This window comes from Salmo salar, chromosome ssa13 (assembly GCF_905237065.1).
Source record: "Salmo salar chromosome ssa13, Ssal_v3.1, whole genome shotgun sequence".
Lineage (NCBI taxonomy): Eukaryota > Metazoa > Chordata > Actinopteri > Salmoniformes > Salmonidae > Salmo > Salmo salar.
In genome coordinates this window covers 52,366,616-52,385,431 of record NC_059454.1, presented here as the reverse complement: position 1 = coordinate 52,385,431, position 18,816 = coordinate 52,366,616, and the positions used below count along the sequence as shown (strand labels likewise).

The 18,816-nt window shown below is 43.3% G+C and overlaps 1 protein-coding gene across 9 annotated transcripts in view; it reads left to right on the top strand.

Annotated features, from left to right (window-relative positions):
• LOC106567401 (peripheral-type benzodiazepine receptor-associated protein 1) overlaps positions 1-18,816 on the top strand; it is a 196,607-nt gene that overhangs the window by 137,763 nt on the left and 40,028 nt on the right. For 7 of the 9 annotated variants that reach the window (XM_014136586.2, XM_014136595.2, XM_014136592.2 and 4 more), the window contains 9 exons: positions 1,408-1,590; positions 2,523-2,606; positions 2,982-3,071; positions 3,343-3,465; positions 4,293-4,397; positions 7,733-7,783; positions 8,618-8,650; positions 15,001-15,175; positions 16,527-16,744. In XM_014136586.2, the coding sequence (XP_013992061.2) occupies positions 1,408-1,590; positions 2,523-2,606; positions 2,982-3,071; positions 3,343-3,465; positions 4,293-4,397; positions 7,733-7,783; positions 8,618-8,650; positions 15,001-15,175; positions 16,527-16,744 (1,062 nt within the window). Of the gene's footprint in view, positions 1-1,407; positions 1,591-2,522; positions 2,607-2,981; positions 3,072-3,342; positions 3,466-4,292; positions 4,398-7,732; positions 7,784-8,617; positions 8,651-8,991; positions 9,013-15,000; positions 15,176-16,526; positions 16,745-18,816 lie in introns of all 9 variants that reach the window. The other 2 variants (XM_014136588.2, XM_014136590.2) reach the window with 2 other exon arrangements.

Here is an 18,816-nt window from a genome sequence, read left to right as displayed (position 1 = left end):
ATGTAGTTCTGTACCTGTCTATTCATTCTATGTATTGTAATTTTTCTACAGCTAATTTATGTAGTTTTGTACCTGTCTATTCATGTTTTGTATTATGTCATTTTATGTAGTTCTGTCCTTCAGCTGTAATTGTCTATTGTATTATGTCATGTTTTATATTTTTTGTGGAACCCAGGAAGAGTAGCTGCAGCTTTGGCTGTAGCTAATATGGATCCTAATAGAATACTAATACATCAGCGCCTGTATTTATAAAGCGTCTCAGATTAGGAGTGCTGATACAGCATCAGTTTTCCCTTCTCATAATGAATATGAGGGGATACCTGATACTCGATCAGCACTCCTACTCTGCTTAGTTGATACGGGCTCAGAAGTACTCCCTTTCTCCTAACTCTAAGAATCGCCTAACTCTAAGCAGTGTATTATAATCGTAAAGGAATATCAATTAAAAGGAGAGGAGGGACTCTCCTTTCTAAAGAATAATTAAGAGTTACATCCAGTCTGCTAGTATTGGTATGTGAGTCACGGTTCAGGCTGGAGGGATTCCCTGTGGATTAGATGACTGTGTAGAGGAGTCAGGCCACTGGGAAGGGAGAAAGGCTGGAGGATAGCTGTATTATAATCCCTGTCTATCTGTCAATTGGTTGGTGCTGGGAGTCAGGTTGATATTACACAACCTTGAGGTTGATATTACACATTTGTGTTCTGCTATTAGTCACTTTGTTTGACACAGCTCTGTACACAGGGGGAATGATGCTCTCATCTAATTCACTGAAACGCTTTTCAATCAAGCCGTTAGCCAAAGAAAGTTGTTTAGTCATGGTTTCCTTAGATTTGAATGATGGGCTTTGCACCTCTGTCGGTCTGGGTATTATTATGTCTAGTCTGGCTTTAGCCTTACAGAGCCAGTGTGAAACTTCTGAGTACTGTGCTTCATTACCAGACCTGGGTTCAAATACATTTCAATATCTGGTATTTAAAAAAAAAATCTGTGTATATGAGTTTTTCAAATACTTTGCAAGTGTATTTCCAAATACATTCACATATCTTTTCAAAAAAATTCTTTGAATGTATGTGAAAGTAATTGAGATATTTGAATCGAGGTCTGTTCATTACATTGACTTATGTAATACTCAAGGTGTCAAGGTTTGCCCTTGCCTTACCCCATTCTTTAGCTTCTTTAATCTGTATTAAGTGAGGTTTAATTATTATGTGCACAGATGCGCTTCACACTGCTACAACGTGGAAACTACGGAACCAAAACAGCGGAGAAGTTTAGCCTCGCGCTTCAACGCTCTTAGTAGTTGCGAAAATTGACCCACTATGTGTTTACTTTGTGCATGCAACGTCATCTTGCAGAGTCTGCCTTTTAGGCATAACTGTGAACTTCCCGGTTTGTGCCCTTGGCAGGTTGCAGCAGAGACCCCGTGTGTGGCGTTAGATGAGGCTCCATCCAGGTGTGAGGAGACTCCCAGAGAGGAGGAGGAGTCAGGGCCGCGAGTGACCCCACCCCCATTGGGCCTCTGCCCCACCCCCACCCCTAGCCTCTCCCACCAGGAGGAGCACACAGAGGAGCAGCGACTACAGTTGCTGGTGAGAACAAATACATCAACGCCACAAATGCACACACACTCACACACGTATGATTGACCCACTCACCTCGTACAATCTACAACCCTGTCATGGCTAGCTATACTGACACATACACACCTGCACATACCTCTTGTTGGAGACTGGACTGATATTATGAGTGGGATATGATGTAATGTTTGCTTGTAGTCTGGAGGATGGCTCACAGACAAATAATCGTTAGAACAAATCAGGCCACAGGTCTTTGCTTTTTAATTATCAATATTGTCGTGCTGCAGCTGTTGCATCTAGTCAGTCAATTAGCCACTGAGTCCCCCCACACAGCACACATAACAGTCCTTCTGCAGTCATCATAATGCTTGGTTATTCTGTTGTGTCTGGCGATGGATGTTGAAATAAGCCGATTTTTATTTTTTATATTTTTTTCCATTTCGCTACTGGGGGGTGGGGGGGCCTGCATGACTGTGCATGTAAGCTGCATTTAGAGTAATTAAAGAATGCTAAGCTTGTTAATACCTCGTTGTTACCATGTCAGAGGTCAATATGGAAATCAAGAGCTTATATTTTATTTTGGAGCCAAAACAGATTGATCGTGATTTGTGCAGACACTTTTTGTCAAACACAAAAATGATATGTTAATATGCTTTGACATCTGATATACACGACAGGGTATCATAGACATGGTACTGTAGCTGGGTAGGCTCACAGAACAGTGTATATGTGCATGATAGTCTTACTGTCTGACGTCAAATAGGCCTGTCACGTTTAGGAATAGGCAGCCAAAAACAACACACATATGATCACAACACTAAAAGCTCCTATTTCAAACACCATGTTCCGATTTCAATGGGGGCGAATATGATCAGATATGGATGTTTCTGACGCGTGTAGGTCGTGTAGTCGCTGTAACGTGACATGCTCTGGCTTTGTTTCAGGAACAGGAGCTGAGTAAGAAGAGAAAAGAATGTGAAAACCTTGAGCATGAAGTAAGGAAGAGACAGAAGAAATGTCTAGATTTGGTAAGAAATCCTCAGGGCCGCGATGGGCCGTCCACTCGTGTTTGTTAACCACTGTACTCTCAGCGTGCTACTACCATTGGACCAGGTGTTATGACCAGCGGAAGCTGGTGAAGTGAGAACATCCCACTGGAATGAATGGAACAGTATCAACCACATGAACCACAAGGTTCCAATAATTCCATTCCAGCCATTACATTAAACCCATCCTGAAATGAAAGTGACACCAGCCTCCACCGATTACAGCACTAATGTTACGACTGTACTACAGTATAGTGACTATGCTCTCTCTTGACTGGGACTGATGAGAAATAATGGCTTCATCCCTGGCTGTTGAATCTGAGTGTTGTCTTCTTGTTGTCGTTTGTCCTCTGACAGGAGAGCCTGCTTGAGGATGAGCGGGGCAAAAATGAACAACTAGAGGAGGAGGCGGATCTCCTCAGGAGGAAGGCACAGCTGCTCGACCAGGTCAGTCTCCATTCTATTCTTATTGAGGGCCTCTTAGGCTTACTGTTGTTTTGATGACAGAATAAATCTCTACATTATGGTTCAAATGGGAACCCTCAACAGTCTTTTCAGTCGTGAACCTTCAGTAGACCGGAAGGGCTTCTGTTTCTATGTTGGAACGGGACAGTATTTGTTTTGTGTCTGTCCTTCTCCTGCTAGTCATGAGGAATGTCAGTACTCTCTCTCTCTCTATCCCCATCCCTCTCTCTCTCTCCCCATCCCTCTCTCTCAGGCCCGGGTTGAGAATGAGGAGCTGAGGGAAGACCTCTCTGAAGTGACCGCTCAACGTGATTCAGTTCTCGAGGAGAACCAGAGACTCCGTGCCAAACTGGAGAACCTAGAGCAGGTCCTAAAGGTACAGGCTCACCTCCAATCTTCTGTTGCAACACTTCCAAGTTTCACTATTTCAGAACAAATGTGAAGAATCTGGGCCTCCCGGGTGGCGCAGTGGTCTAAGGCACCGCATCGCAGTGCTAGCTGTGCCACCAGAGATTCTGAGTTCGAGCCCTGGCTCTCTCGCAGCTGGCCGCAACCGGGAGGTCCATGTGGCGACGCACAATTGGCCCAACGTCGTCCGGGTTAGGGAGGGTTTGGCCGGCAGGGATATCCTTGTCTCATCACGCACTAGCGACTCCTGTGGTGGGCCGGGCACAGTGCACGCTGACCAGGTCGCCAGGTGTACGGTGTTTCCTCTGACACATTGGTGCGGCTGGCTTCCGGGTTGAATGTGCGTTGTGTCAAGAAGCAGTGCGGCAAGGTTGGGTTGTGTTTCGGAGGACGCATGGCTCTCAACCTTCGCCTCTCCCGAGTCCGTACGGGAGTTGCAGCATATGAGACAAGATTGTAACTACTACCAACTGGATACCATGAAATTGGTGAGGAAAAAGGGGGTAAAAAAATAAATATATATATATATATATATATATATATATATATATATATACACACATTTTTAAAAAAAATGGAAGAATCCGGAGATCCCTGGGGCCAGGTTCACTTTGACTGCAAACATAGTAGTGTTAGCATTTATTGGTAGTGTTGCCAGTATGCATTTACTAGTAGTGTTGCCATTTTAATTTGTCTGGGAATTTGCCTCATGGAAGCTGAGAGTAGAGACTATAGAGTAATTATGTAAGTGTTGTTTGACTACATGAAATACGTGTCTCCTTTGATTACTTGCAGCATATGCGAGAGGTCGCCGAGCGAAGGCAGCAGCTGGAACTAGAACATGAGCAGGCACTGGCTATCCTCAAGTTTAAACAGGATGAGATCAAACGGCTACAGCGGGTGAGCAGCACCGTACATGGCCTCTGGTCCTCTGTAGCTCAGTTGGTAGAGCATGGTGCTTACAATGCCAGGATAGTGGGTTCAATTCCCAGGACCTATACGTAAAATGTATGCTTACATAAAAATATAAATAAATGGCATATACAGTGCATTTGGAAAGTAATCAGACCCCTTTCTTTTTTCCACATTTGTTACTTTTTTGTTACATTTTGTTACATTATTATCAAACGGATTATATTGTTTGTTTTTTCTCATCATTCTACACACAGTACCCCATAATGACAAAGCAAAAACTGTTTTTTAGAATTTTTTGCAAATGTATTATATCCATTTTTTAAAACCTTATGTACATAAGTATTCAGACCCTTTGCAATTAGTCTTGAAATTGAGGTCAGGTCCATCCGGTTTCCATTGATCATCCTTGAGATGTTTCTACTAGTTGATTGGAGTCCACCTGTGGTAAATTCAATTGATTGGTTGCAGTGTATTCAGACCCCATGATTTTTTTAGGTACAGCCTTATTTTAAAATTGATTAAATTGTTTTTTCCCCTCATCAGTCTACACACAAAGCAAAAACATTTTTTTAGAAATGTTTGCTAATGTAAATATCAAATTTACATAAGTACTCAGACCCTTCACTTAATACTTTGTTGAAGCACCTTTGGCAGCGAGTACAGCCTCAGGACTTCTTGGGTATGACGCTACAAGCTTGGCACAACTGTATTTGGGGACTTTCTCCCATTCTTCTCTGTAGATCCTCTCAAGCTTTGTTAGGTTGGATGGGGAGCGTTGCTGCAGAGCTATTTTCAGGTCTCTCCAAAGATGTTAGATCGGGTTCAAGTCCGGGCTCTAGCTGGGCCACTCAAGAACATTCAGAGACTTGTCCCAAAGCCACTCCTGCATTGTCTTGGCCGTGTGCTTAGGGTCGTTGTCGAAGGTGAACCTTCGCTCCCAGTCTGAGGTCCTGAGCTCTCTGGAGCACGTTTTCATCAAGGATCTCTCGGTACTTTGCTCTGTTCATCTTTCCCTCAATCTTGACTAGTCTCCCAGTCCCTGCCACTAAAAAACATCCCCACAGCATGATGCTACCACTACCATGCTTCACCATTTGGATGGTGCCAGGTTTCCTCCAGACGTGACGCTTGGCAGTCAGGCCAAAGAGATTTCATCAAACCAGAGAATCTTGTTTCTCATGGTCTGAGTGTCCTTTAGGTGCCTTTTGGCAAATTCCAAGCGGGCTGTCATGTGCCTTTTACTGGGGGAATAGCTTCTGTCTGGTCACTCTACCATAAAGGCCTGATTGGTGGAGTGCTGCATAGATGCTTTTTCCTTCTGGAAGGTTCTCCCATCTCCACAGAGGAACTCTATAGCTCTGTCAGAGTGACCATCGGGTTCTTGGTCACCTCCCTGACCAAGACCATTCTCCCCCGATTGCTCAGTTTGCCCGGGTGGCCAGCTCTAGGAATAGTCTTGGTGGTTCCAAACGTCTTCCATTTAAGAATGATGGAGGCCACTGTGTTCTTGGGGACCTTCAACGCTGCAGAAATGTTGTGGTACCCTTCCCCAGATCTGTCCCTCGACACAATCCTGGCTCTGAGCTCTACGGACAGTTCTTTCAACCTCTTGGCTTGGTTTTTGCTCTGATATACACTGTTGACTGTGTATGTCAGTGTGTGTATGTCGCCTTATATAGACAGGTGTGTGCCTTTCCAAACCATGTCCAATCAATTGAATTTACCACAGGTGGACACCAATCAAGTTGTAGAAACATCTCAAGGATGATCAATGGAAACAGGGTGCACCTGAGCGCAATTTCGAGTCTCATAGCAAAGGGTCTGGATACTTATGTAAATAAGGTATTTCTGTTTTTTGTTTTAATCGATTTGCAAAAATTTCTAAAACTGTTTTCACTTTGTTATTGTGTGTAGATTGCTGAGGATTGCTTTTTATTGAATCCATTTTAGACGTAACGTAACAAAGTAGAAAATGTCAAGGGGTCTGAATACTTTCCAAAGGCACTGTATATAACCACAACTGCCAAGAAACCCTGTTCTCAGCAAACACTCCGCAAAACCCAATCAACCCAATCAAATAAAACATGTTGTCATCACTTATATTGCCCTGCCCGCCCGTCCAGCATCACTACTCTGGACGGTTCTGACTTAGAATATGTGGACAACGTCAAATACCTAGGTGTCTGGTTAGACTGTAAACTCTCCTTCCAGACTCACATCAAACATCTCCAATCCAAAGTTAAATATAGAATTGGCGTCCTATTTCGCAACAAAGCATCTTTCACTCATGCTGCCAAACATACCCTCGTAAAACTGACCATCCTACCAATCCTCGACTTCGGCGATGTCATTTACAAAATAGCCTCCAATACCCTACTCGATAAATTGGATGCAGTCTATCACAGTGCCATCCGTTTTGTCACCAAAGCCCCATATACTACCCACCACTGCGACTTGTACGCTCTCGTTGGCTGGCCCTCGATTCATACTCGTCGCCAAAACCCACTGGCTCCAGGTCATCTACAAGACCCTCTTAGGTAAAGTTCCCCCTTATCTCAGCTCGCTGGTCACCATAGCAACACCCACCTGCAGCACGCACTCCAGCAGGTATATCTCTCTGGTCACCCCCAATGCCAATTCCTCCTTCGGCCGCTTCTCCTTCCAGTTATCTGCTGCCAATGACTGGAACGAACTACAAAAATCTCTAAAACTGGAAACACTTATCTCCCTCACTAGCTTTAAGCACCAGCTGTCAGAGCAGCTCACAGATTACTGCACCTGTACATAGCCCATCTATAATTTAGCCCAAACAACTACCTCCTCCCCTACTGTATTTATTTATTTATTTTGCTCCTTTGCACCCCATTATTTCTACTTTGCACTTTCTTCCACTACAAATCTACCATTCCAGTGTTTTACTTGCTATATTGTATTTACTTCGCCACCATGGCCTTTTTTGCCTTTACCTCCCTTATCTCACCTCATTTGCTCACTTTGTATGTAGACTTATTTTTCTACTATATTATTGACTGTATGTTTTTTTACTCCATGTGTAACTCTGTGTTGTTGTATGTGTCGAACTGCTTTGCTTTATCTTGGTCAGGTCGCAATTGTAAATGAGAACTTGTTCTCAACTTGCCTACCTGGTTAAATAAAGGTGAAATAAAAAAATAAAAATATATTATTGGGTAATTAAGACTTTGTCCAGTAGGAGGCAGCCTTTGGGTGCAAAGTTGTTTGTTTAGTTCTAGAGAGAACTTTTGAGAGGGACTAGATGTGAACTAATAATAAAAAACAGTGTTTATTTTTCCATTCAACAGGCTGAGTTTTTTGCCAAGAGGGAGCATGAGGGGGTGGTACAGTTGCTGGAGGTAAGTCTGGTCTTGATCTTGTATTTTTATGGTGCCAATAGAGGTCTAGAGCTTGTATTTCTATAGTGCAGACAGAGGTCTAGATCTTGTACTTCTATGGTGCAGACAGAGGTCTAGATCTTGTATTTCTATGTTTCTGATGATATTTCTATTGGTGCAGAGGTGCGGTTGTTGTAGTTCTATAGACACTACATTATCATTCCCTCTCTTTCACATGAAGGTAGCCTGGCTGTGTAACACAGGACTGTCTATAAAAGGCAGGGCCTCCCTCAACATGCTATAGTATAGGCCTACAGACTTGGCTAATGAGACTGAGGTGAAATTGCTCGCTCGAGGGGAATATATCAATATTTATCTAAGCCACAATAGCTTGTGGAAGTCAGTGACTCTCTCTCGCTCTCCCCAGAGAAGTGAGGGGTAGAGTGTGTTAGTTTAGAGCAGGGATCATCAACTAGATTCAGCCAAGGGACCATTTTTTCTTGAGCGGAAGGTCAGGGGGCCGGAACATAATTACAAATAATGTGTACACTGCAAATTGACCGCAAGAAGCCCAAACAGATATAGTATTTTACCAAAGCATATAATTTCAAACCTTGCTTACATTTGTGTACGACCACATATATCTCTCTATTATGCGTGGGAATACTTTGGAAAAGATTTCCAACATAAAAATCACTTGGAGCTGATTTGCTAGTGTTTTTCCAGTGAAAGAACCTCCGACAGACTGATCATCATAGTGTATATTGTCATTGTGTCAGTAAACCCTTTGTTATACATTGTGTTAATGTGTTGTGTTTCTCTGTGTAAATTAAGTGTGTATGTATTCTGTTGTAGGACTTGATCCAGCTTGTGTTGCAGAGGGAGCTGGTACAGTACCGTTATGCTCCTGTTTTGTTTGAATTGCTCATTACTATTCCTCCTACCCTCTTCCTCTCCATCTCTCTAAACAAAGACCATCACTTGTAAAAGTCTCTCTCTCCCTCCCGAGGAGGTATGGAAGACAGAGAGAAATAGTGATGAGATCATAGTGTCTATACGGTCCGTTTCTATCCCTATCTCAATGATTGATTTACGCTGATGGACCCTTCTCTCTCAGGACCTGGACTCTAATCTATTAACCATGTTTTTCTTCCTCAACTCCACATTTCACAAGCATGAGTTTGTTTTTGAAGTGCTTTTTTTCTGTGCTTTGTCTCCCTGCTAACCAGACTACTCTGGACTGCATGCAGGTACCAGCAACACAAAGCCTCTGTCCTGATACTCTAGCCCAGATCCCAACCTCATCCACCCTGTTACCAACCCCCACCTTAAGCCTCTGTGTAGATACATAGACAGACTACTACACCTTGCCTTAACAAAGTCCTAGACACAAGTGTCCTTGGAGCAAGTAGTGGCTAGTTAGTTTGAGAATCAAGGACAAATTTAAATGTGACCGGTGATACCCTGATTAGGGCTGTGACGGTGATTGTCAAGCAAATAGCTGACAGTCTCACAGTAACTTACTTTTATTAACATAAACACATTTAGCATCTCCTTGCTTCCATGCATAGCCTACAAGCCCACCTTCACAATAAATCCATTATTTATTTTAGACAGGTCTAAAGAAACATGATATGAAGAAAATGTAGTCTATTTCAGAAGAACAGAATAGCATACTGAGTTGTCCTTATGTTATGCCCTGATCTGGCTATGCCATATGGCTGTAGGCTACACTAGTTAATTGAGCAGACAAGATTTGCTTAGAATTCTGTGACATTATTTTATATTATTTTATAGTATCAAAAATACAATTTACAAGACCATCGCCGAGCAGCTTGGTGAGAAGGTGACAACATTTGGTGCGATTATTCGCAAATGGAAGAAACACAAAAGAACTGTCAATCTCCCTCGTTCTGGGGTTCCATGCAAGATCTCACCTCGTGAAGCTGCAATGATCATGAGAACTCTGAGGAATCAGCCCAGAACTACACAGGATGATCTTGTCAATGATCTCAAGGCAGCTGGGACCATAGTCACCAAGAAAACAATTGGTAACACTCTATGCCGTGAAGGACTGAAATCCTGCAGCGCCTGCAAGGTCCCCCTGCTCAAGAAAGCACATATACATGCCCGTCTGAAGTTTGACAATGAACATCTGAATAATTCAGAGGACAACTGGTGAAAGTGTTGTGGTCAGATGAGACCAAAATGGAGCTCTTTGGCATCAACTCAACTCACCGTGTTTGGAGGAGGAGGAATGCTGCCTATGACCCCAAGGACACCATCCCCACCGTCAAACATGGAGGTGGAAACATTATGCTTTGGGGGTGTTTTTCTGCTAAGAAGACAGGACAACTTCACCGCATCAAAGGGACGATGGACGGGGCCATGTACCGTCAAATCTTGGGTGAGAACATCCTTCCCTCAGCCAGGGCATTGAAAATGGGTTGTGGATGGGTATTCCAGCATGACAATGACCCAAAACACACGGCTAAGGCAACAAAGGAGTGGCTCAAGAAGAAGCACATTAAGGTCCTGGAGTGGCCTAGCCAGTCTCCAGACCTTAATCCCATAGAAAATCTGTGGAGGGAGCTGAAGGTTCGAGTTGCCAAACATCAGCCTCGAAACCTTAATGACTTGGAGAAGATCTGCAAAGAGGAGTGGGACAAAATCCCTCCTGAGATGTGTGCAAACCTGGTGGCCAAGTACAAGAAACGTCTGACCTCTGTGATTGCCAACAAGGGTTTTGCCACCAAGTACTAAGTCATGTTTTGCAGAGGGGTCAAATACTTATTTCCCTCATTAAAATGCAAATCAATTTATAATTTTTTTGTTGTTGTTATTCTGTCTCTCACTGTTCAAATAAGCCTACCATTAAAATTATAGACTGATCATTTCTTTGTCAGTGGGCAAACGTACAAAATCAGCAGGGGATCAAATACTTTTTTCCCTCACTGTATATGATGGGACTCTAAAGATGATTTGAAAAAAGTTGCATGAAAGGCATCAGTCTCTCATTCACAATTTGAAAAGCACTTGATAATATTCTCACCAGGCCTTATGTAACTTTAGTTGTAATACAAATGTTGGGCTGTATGTTTAAATTTTTAATCCATTCTAAGGCTGCATTATGCGACTCTAATGATCATTTGAAAAAAGTCGCATGAAAGGCATGAGCTCTGCTTTGTTTTTTGTGCAGGCTGTACACACTTCATCAGTCTCTCATTCACAATTTGACAAGCACTTGATAATGCCTCGAATTTCCCGTCTGCATTCCCTTTGTGTGGCCATAATGCCTCCTAAAAGGCTGAATGCTAAAAAAAAATCCATACCTTTTGCGGCCAGTGGCTGTTGTGCCCTTGGGCTGAATTTAATAATTATAATTCATGCCGAAACACCTCTCACTCACATGGCTCTCCATCACGTGATCTGGTCTTTCTGACAGGCTACAAGTACAGACTGCGCGAAGACTTCGGGATGCAACTGCGTGCGTCCTTGTCCATTTCCAAGGCGCATATTGAAGATATTGGAAGAACTGTCCACATTTACTTTTCGTCAGCTGAAAAGCAAATGCACTAGCATATGTCAATCTACTATCCCCCATAGTACAAAAGTAGACCTATAAATATTCCAAACATGCATAGTGTGGAACAGTTGTGGGATGCGATAGATCCCAAATTAATACAACCACTAGGATCAAAAATCCTGTTTTCAGCAATGAGCCTGATGTAACAGATCAGAACGTTTAGCTCAAAATGTTGATAAACTATTAGGCTATTTCTTCACATTATAAGCACAGCAATGCGCACAGGACAGTAGGCTATAAGCGCAAATGTTCCATTAGCAGGAAAACACCATTCTCATAAGTGACCACAAATGCAATTTATACATGTTTTGCTTTTATTATTAAGGTGCATTTTTATGGTGAAAATGATCTTCCCCAAACTAGAAACTCACGCGCTGCGTATGTATGCCAGTTAGGCTCTACACCCGCTGTAAAGCGGATTAATGTGCTTCATTTAAAGAAGTTATTTGGCCACTTTAGTTGTGATACAAACCTTGTCAAAACATATAGGCCTATGGTCTAGGCTACATGAGGTGTGCGACTGTGATTTGAAAAAGTTGCAAAAAACACAATGCGCTGTTTGCATTAAGCTAGGCTGTCACGCTGGTATAAAGGATTTGGAGACAGGCGCAGGAATACACAATAGGGGTTTTTAATACACCTAAAACAAACACTTATACAAAAACACTGGGCTGTACCCAAACGAACAGGCGAGGGTAAACCTCGTTGAATGACACGGGACGATACCCGTAAAACACAACATGCTGCGTGCTTTATATAACAGCTGCACCAACGCATAGGTACTCACACCACCAACGGACATGGGAACAATAACCAACAAAGACAGCGGGAACAGAGGGCACATATATACATTTACATTTTAGTCATTTAGCAGACGCTCTTATCCAGAGCGACTTACAGTAGTGAATGCATACATTTCATACATTTATTATTATTTTATATATATATATATATATATATATATATAACATACTAATCAGGGGAAATGGGAACCAGGTGTGTGTGATCAGACAAGACAGTCCGGGGTTGATGATAATGAATCCCGTTCAGTGAAGCCTAGAAAGCTGGTGACGTACTGGTGAACAGAATGAGTATCAGTACCAGGGGGATCCGTGACATAGGCATTATCCACGAGTGATAATACATTATTCACAAGTGATATGCTAATATTGTCACCCATTACACTATTCTTGATTTAATCTTGTCTTTACATATACTAAATAATATATGTGTGAAATATGTTTTGATTTAGAATGGACCATTATCATGCACCTATCTCGAAACAGGGGCAACAGAAAAAAATACATGTCATCTAGGCACTTAAATAGCGATTGGAGGACGCTTTTCACATAGTTTTCATGCCAGCCAGGTAGGCTATAATCCTGTTGTGAAGAGAAGCAATGTGCTAAATATTAGGACATTTGAGAAATAAATATAGTAGGCCTAGCCTACAGAAAGCTGATGGGATCCTCCTCTTTTTAATAGAGGCCATCACTCTGTTTTCTGATGCAATTGCATAGCCTATAGAAATGTTGCACAACGTGAGCTTATGGGCTCTCATTAAGTGTTTGATTTTCGAAAACATTTGCATTGATATCAGAATGATTAGAGGGACAATAGAGTGCAGAGTACCAGGCAGTTAGCAAGTTTGGTTGGCTACTAATGACCATCAGCAGCATCAGAGCTTGAAGAAGCCTAATTACCGTGACTAAACGGTCACATGGAATTTGACTGTCATTATGAATCGTGACCACCGGTGTGGCGGTAATATGGTCACCGTAACAGCCCTAAACCTGAGGCCGTATTTATTGTCTCTGGGGACTGTAATATAGCAAATCTGAGGAAAACGCTACCGAAGTTCTATACCTGAAGTTATTGGTTTCTAGGATGTATTTATGGAAAGGCAAAGATGGCCTCGTATGTTCTCTAGCTACAGCAGAGGTGGTCTATAGTGTTGTAACAGGCTTTGAAAACAACATGACAAGCTTATTTGGTCTCTCTGAGAGGTGATAGGCTCCAGCCAGGCCGGCGTGTGTCAGTGTACTGTCCTATGTGCCTTTTCCTACACATCTGTGTGGTTCAACCAGTTACATAACAAGCCTAGTAGTAATTGTGTTCATTTGAAATAATCCCTTTGTGTTGACACGGAGAAACCCTCTGATGCCGGCTGGCCCTCTGTGTGTGAATGTGTATTAGTATGTGTCCGTGTGTGCACTAGCGCTATGTGTATGGACGTGTTTAACTATACACGTCCACACACACACACAGAGAGAGAGAGTGGAGTGTGAGGGAGTGAGTGAGGGAGGAAGTGGAGTGTGAGAGAGTGAGTGTAGGTGATTAAAGTCAGTGTGAAACAGGTCAGGCCGAGTGACGCTGCTGTTAGATTACTCTATGGCACGAAATCCAGTCCCCCGCTGGGCTGAGTAAACTGAACCTTGTTCATAGGAGAATTGGCTTGGTTCTTAAGCTCAAGGTGTTAAGATAGAGTTAGCCTGCTTTCTTGGCAGTCGAGCTGTGACCCTGACATAGTGGGGCTTCTCTCTCTCTTCCCTCTCTCTCTTTCTCTCTCCCCATCTTTCTCTCTCTCCCTTTTCGTCTCTCCCCCTCTCTCTCGCTGCTCTCTCTCTCTCTCTCTTTCTCTCTCCTCTCATTGTAGTTTTGTATCTCACTATTGGGAGCTTGATCTATCCTATAGTCAGCACAGTGACTCAAATCTCGTAAGAGAACGGGTAGCATGCCCTCCCCAAAAAATAAATAAATTTGTGAACCAACACTTGCACTTCACTTTTTCCACCCCTTACTAGCTCTGACTTTGCTGTTAGCTACTTTATTGAGGTAAGATGTACTTACTATGACTGTGATATGTGGTTATCTTAAGATGAATGTAAGTGAGCGGTTGATAAATTACTAAAATGTAAAATGTCATACATTAGCTGGATCTACTTGCTATATCTCCCACTTTGTGACTTGGTTCATGTTAGAGTTCAAGCAGTCATTTGGGACAGGCTGTGCTTGGTGGTGTAGGTGAGAGGTTTGACAGGAAGCTGTGTTTGTGTGTGTGTGTGTGTGTGTGTGTGTGTGTGTCAGTGCACGTGTGTTTCGTTTAGCTAGGGGCCCTGTCACATCACTACCAGGAAACTCCCACCACAACCGGAAGTGAAAGCAGCCGGTTATAGAAACTCACTCGGGGCTGATGCTAAACCCTGTTAGAGCGTTCTGACTGAGCTGTGGCCGTGGCTCTGTAGTGGCTTTGCTAGTGTGACTGTGAGCGCTGCAGAACTGTGTCGGAGGACATGCAACTCGCTGCAAACTACGCTAGCTACGCTTCAGATTCTGTTTGTCACCCACAAAACCAACACCTCTTACTAAGGCCCTGAAACCTGTTACTCACCCTTTTCACTCCTTTTCCCGCCTTTTTGTCTTTTAATTTGATCCTAAATGTAATTGTGAGTGTTTATGCATATGATAATAAGTACATTTTTTAAAGTTGATATTCCAGTAGTATCATTTTTAAATAGGCAGATTGTCAAAGTAGGCCACCACACAAGTACCCTTTCATTAGCCTATGATATTTTGTTTGCCTAGGAGCTGAAACTAAATCCTTTGTATGTATGTGTGTGTGTACCTCTATCTCTCTCTGTGCTGTCTTCAGTCTAAGGTACGCGAGTTGGAGGATAAATGTCGCAGCCAGAGTGAACAGTTCGGCCTGCTCAGCCATGAGCTGGAGACCTTCCGACTGCAGGCCGGCAAACTGGATCTGGCCGGCTCCGCACTCCTCACTAACCGTGCCTTCTGCCATCTGACCAACGGTGTGGGCCTCGCTGGAGGTAACCATGGCAACCGTTATTACCATTATGTTCCTGATACATGCCAATGGGCAACCGTTATTACCATGATATTATTACCCTAACCAGTAAACCATATCATATTACCGTCACGACACCAATACATTCCACATACTCACTCATATTCCCTTCATGAAATATACTCCCCATCCCAATAAATGCATCTTCATATGGCCTTTGTATGCCCCCTCGGGCTCATTTTAACTACTAGTACAGAATCTCCCTCAGGCACAGTTTACCAATATGGTCGATAGTTTCTACCAAGATTGATTGTACACATGAAGATTGCTAAACTAAAGAGTGTTTGTTCCAACCCTGGATCGCCATGTAGGATTGTGTTGGTATTACTTTTTAAATCGACATGATTACGTTTGAAAGGGATTCCACATGATGCATTCACTTTGATGCAGACCCGGACTGAGAACATAATATATTGTAATCCTGGCCGCCACTGGCTTTAAAGTATCCCTTCAAATCCCTATTATATCCATCCATCCCTCCCTCCAGCCATGTACAGTAGGTGTGCTATTTCTGTTGTAGATCAAGGTGGCCTACCTATGGGATGATTTGAACTCTCTGGGTGATGATATTGACTTCTGGAGTCTGGAGGAGAGAGATACTCTCCCTTAGGACTCCTCGCTACCATGTACTGCTACTGTTCCTAGAGATCTTGGGTCATTGAGACTGTCACTGCTACCATGAGCACTATTACTCCCTTTCCTGGTCTTTTTGGAGTAACTGGGTACCTGAAATCACTGTTAGGTTCATTGTAACGACCCACATATTCACAATCACTTGGTTTGGTTTGGTGGGGCTTGCAGTGAGTGGCTGTATGAATGATGCCACACATATACAATCCCTCTCACACAAAGGTCACACGAAGGTCACAAACACACACAGAGACGTGGGTCAACAACTGTGATATCCGGGCTGTATGGTTAAGCCCCTTAGTTCTTTCTGGCCCCGGTGTGCCATGTATGGTGCTGTGCTCGGGGGTCGTGACCTCTAAGCGCAGAGACAGATGGGGACAGGAGGGTTTTACTCCCTCCACTCCACTGTTAAATCAGCCAGGGACCTAGAACACCAACCCCCAATTTGACAAATACATCCTCTTCTGTGACCTGTTTGTAGCCTGAGGTGGTCCAGCGGTCTAGGCCACTGCCTCCAGAACACATGTACTTGTGCTCACGTGGGTTCCAATCCGACCCACTGCTCTTCTAGCACACTTTCTCCTCCTAACTTTCCTGTTACTCTATCGCTATCCTTTCAATGAAACATGAAAAAAGCAAAGAGATGTTTGTTTGCTCATGAAGTATCTTCCTCCTCCCTGTAGATGTGGCGGCAACTCTCCAGATGGGGGCCACCCCTCACGCTGCGGGTCTCACACGCTCCCCCACCACCAAGCACCGTGAGCTGCCCACCATCAGCCTGACCAAGTCCTCCAGCTCCCCCAAGTCTGTTTCTGACACCACCCACCTCTCCCCAAAGTCGGCCGAGTCCCACCACAGCCCCCATCACAGCCCACGCAGGACCAGCCCCACGCCACACGAGGTGAGAGCTCTAACACTGTTTCACATAATTTAATCCTGATTTATTGCATAGGGAAAGTCACTACTTAATTCATATGGGGGAGTTTCTTGTTCAACTTAAAAACATGGTACAGTAGTCTCACTAACGGTAGGACTAGAAGACAATTTCAGATTGGCTTAGTATTTGAGTTTTGTTTAAAGGGATACTTCAGGATTTTGGCAATAAGGCCCTTTATCTACTTCCCGAGAGTCAGATGAACTCGTGGTTACTATTTTTATGTCGGTTTCCAGTATGTAGGATGTTAGAGGTAGTTTCGCGTGCCAATGCTAACTAGCGTTAGCGCAATGACTGGAAGCCTATGGGTATCTACTAGTGACACACACAATAATCTTCTACACAAAGAGATTAAGATGTTTTTTGCATTAGACATGCTGCTGACGTCTTTAGTCATGAAAATAAATGCAATGCTATTTTCAATTAATTGGGTTCAAATATTCCTCAAGATCAAACCGCTCGTATGGATTGTCTCCTCCTTTACAACTCTATGGTTAGGACAGATTGCTTGTTGAGATTAACAAAATGGCACAGTCATTCCTATGGATTTGCACGTCAGACTTCATGGATTTAAAAACGTCATTAGCCTTTCTCTCTGTCTCTCACACTGTACTATCAAACAGCCTAGGCTTAAATAAATAAAGGCAAATACAACACACACATTGCTAGAGATAAGAGAAGAGGACCCTGTTGAGGTTGGGTGGTCTGACTCTTCTTTCATACAGTGTCCAGCTTTGTGCCTTAACCTTTCTCTCTCTCACATGGCACTGTCATGTAGCATACTGGCCAAAGACAAATGCAGCACTTATTATACAATTCAAAAGATAAGACCCTTTTGGGTTGGGCTTTTAAACCATTTCTTCCATGTTTTAAAGCAGCAGACCTCTCCCTCATCCAGTGTCCAGCTGTATGTTGTAGCTAGCTGATGTCTGTCCTGCGTGCCCCAGCCAGCCAATGTTGGGTCTAAGTCTCTCTGTAGTAGATCTTTATCCTCCCTCCCTCTCATCCATCTAAACCAGCCAGGTCAGGACAGGCAGCACCAGTAGCAGCTAGCTCTCTAAAGCTCATATTTACTGAGATAATCCCACTGCTGTGGATTATTAAGGTTGTAGTAGTTGTAAGTGATTATCCTTAAAAGGTTTTTTTGCTGGCAGGGAGTGATAAAAAATATGCCTGTTACTTATTGTTTACGCATAATGTATCACTCAGACCCTATAATTAGACATACGGCCAGTCGACGAACAAAACACTCAACGTTTGTATCAGTGTGTGTGTATATCCGTGTGTGTATCTGAACCCTATCAAAGTAGTGCACTATATATAGGGATGTAGTGCGATATAGCCTATAGGGAATAGGGTGCAATTTCATCCTACTGGCAGCGATTGTTTGTATGTTTGTGTCGGCCTACAGCAGGGGTCTGCAACAAGCAGCCAGTGGGCCAAAACCGGCCTGCAAGTGATTTTTTGGGGTCCTTCAAAGTTTTTAGTAAAGATATATATATATATATATATATTTTAATCACCAGGAATGAATCCCCAAAATATTTGTATTTATGAAATCTGTTCCAAGTATACAGAGACATTCAGTGGGGTTAAAAATGATTGGATCCCTTGATAACCTGTATGCTCTCGTCGGCTGGCCCTCGCTACATATTCGTCGCCAGACCCACTGGCTCCAGGTCATCTATAAGTCTTTGCTAGGTAAAGCTCCACCTTATCTCAGCTCACTGGTCACAATAACAACACCCACCCGTAGCACACGCTCCAGCAGGTATATCTCACTGGTCATCTCCAAAGCCAACACCTCCTTTGGCCGCCTTTCCTTCTAGTTCTCTGCTGCCAATGACTGGAACGAATTGCAAAAATTGCTGAAGCTGGAGACTTCTAGTTCTCTCACTAACTTTAAATATCAGCTATCTGAGCAGCTAACCGATCGCTGCAGCTGTACATAGCCCATCTGTAAATAGCCCATCCAATCTACCTACATCCCCAAATTGTTTTTATTTACTTTTCTGCTATTTGGAAAACCAGTATTTATA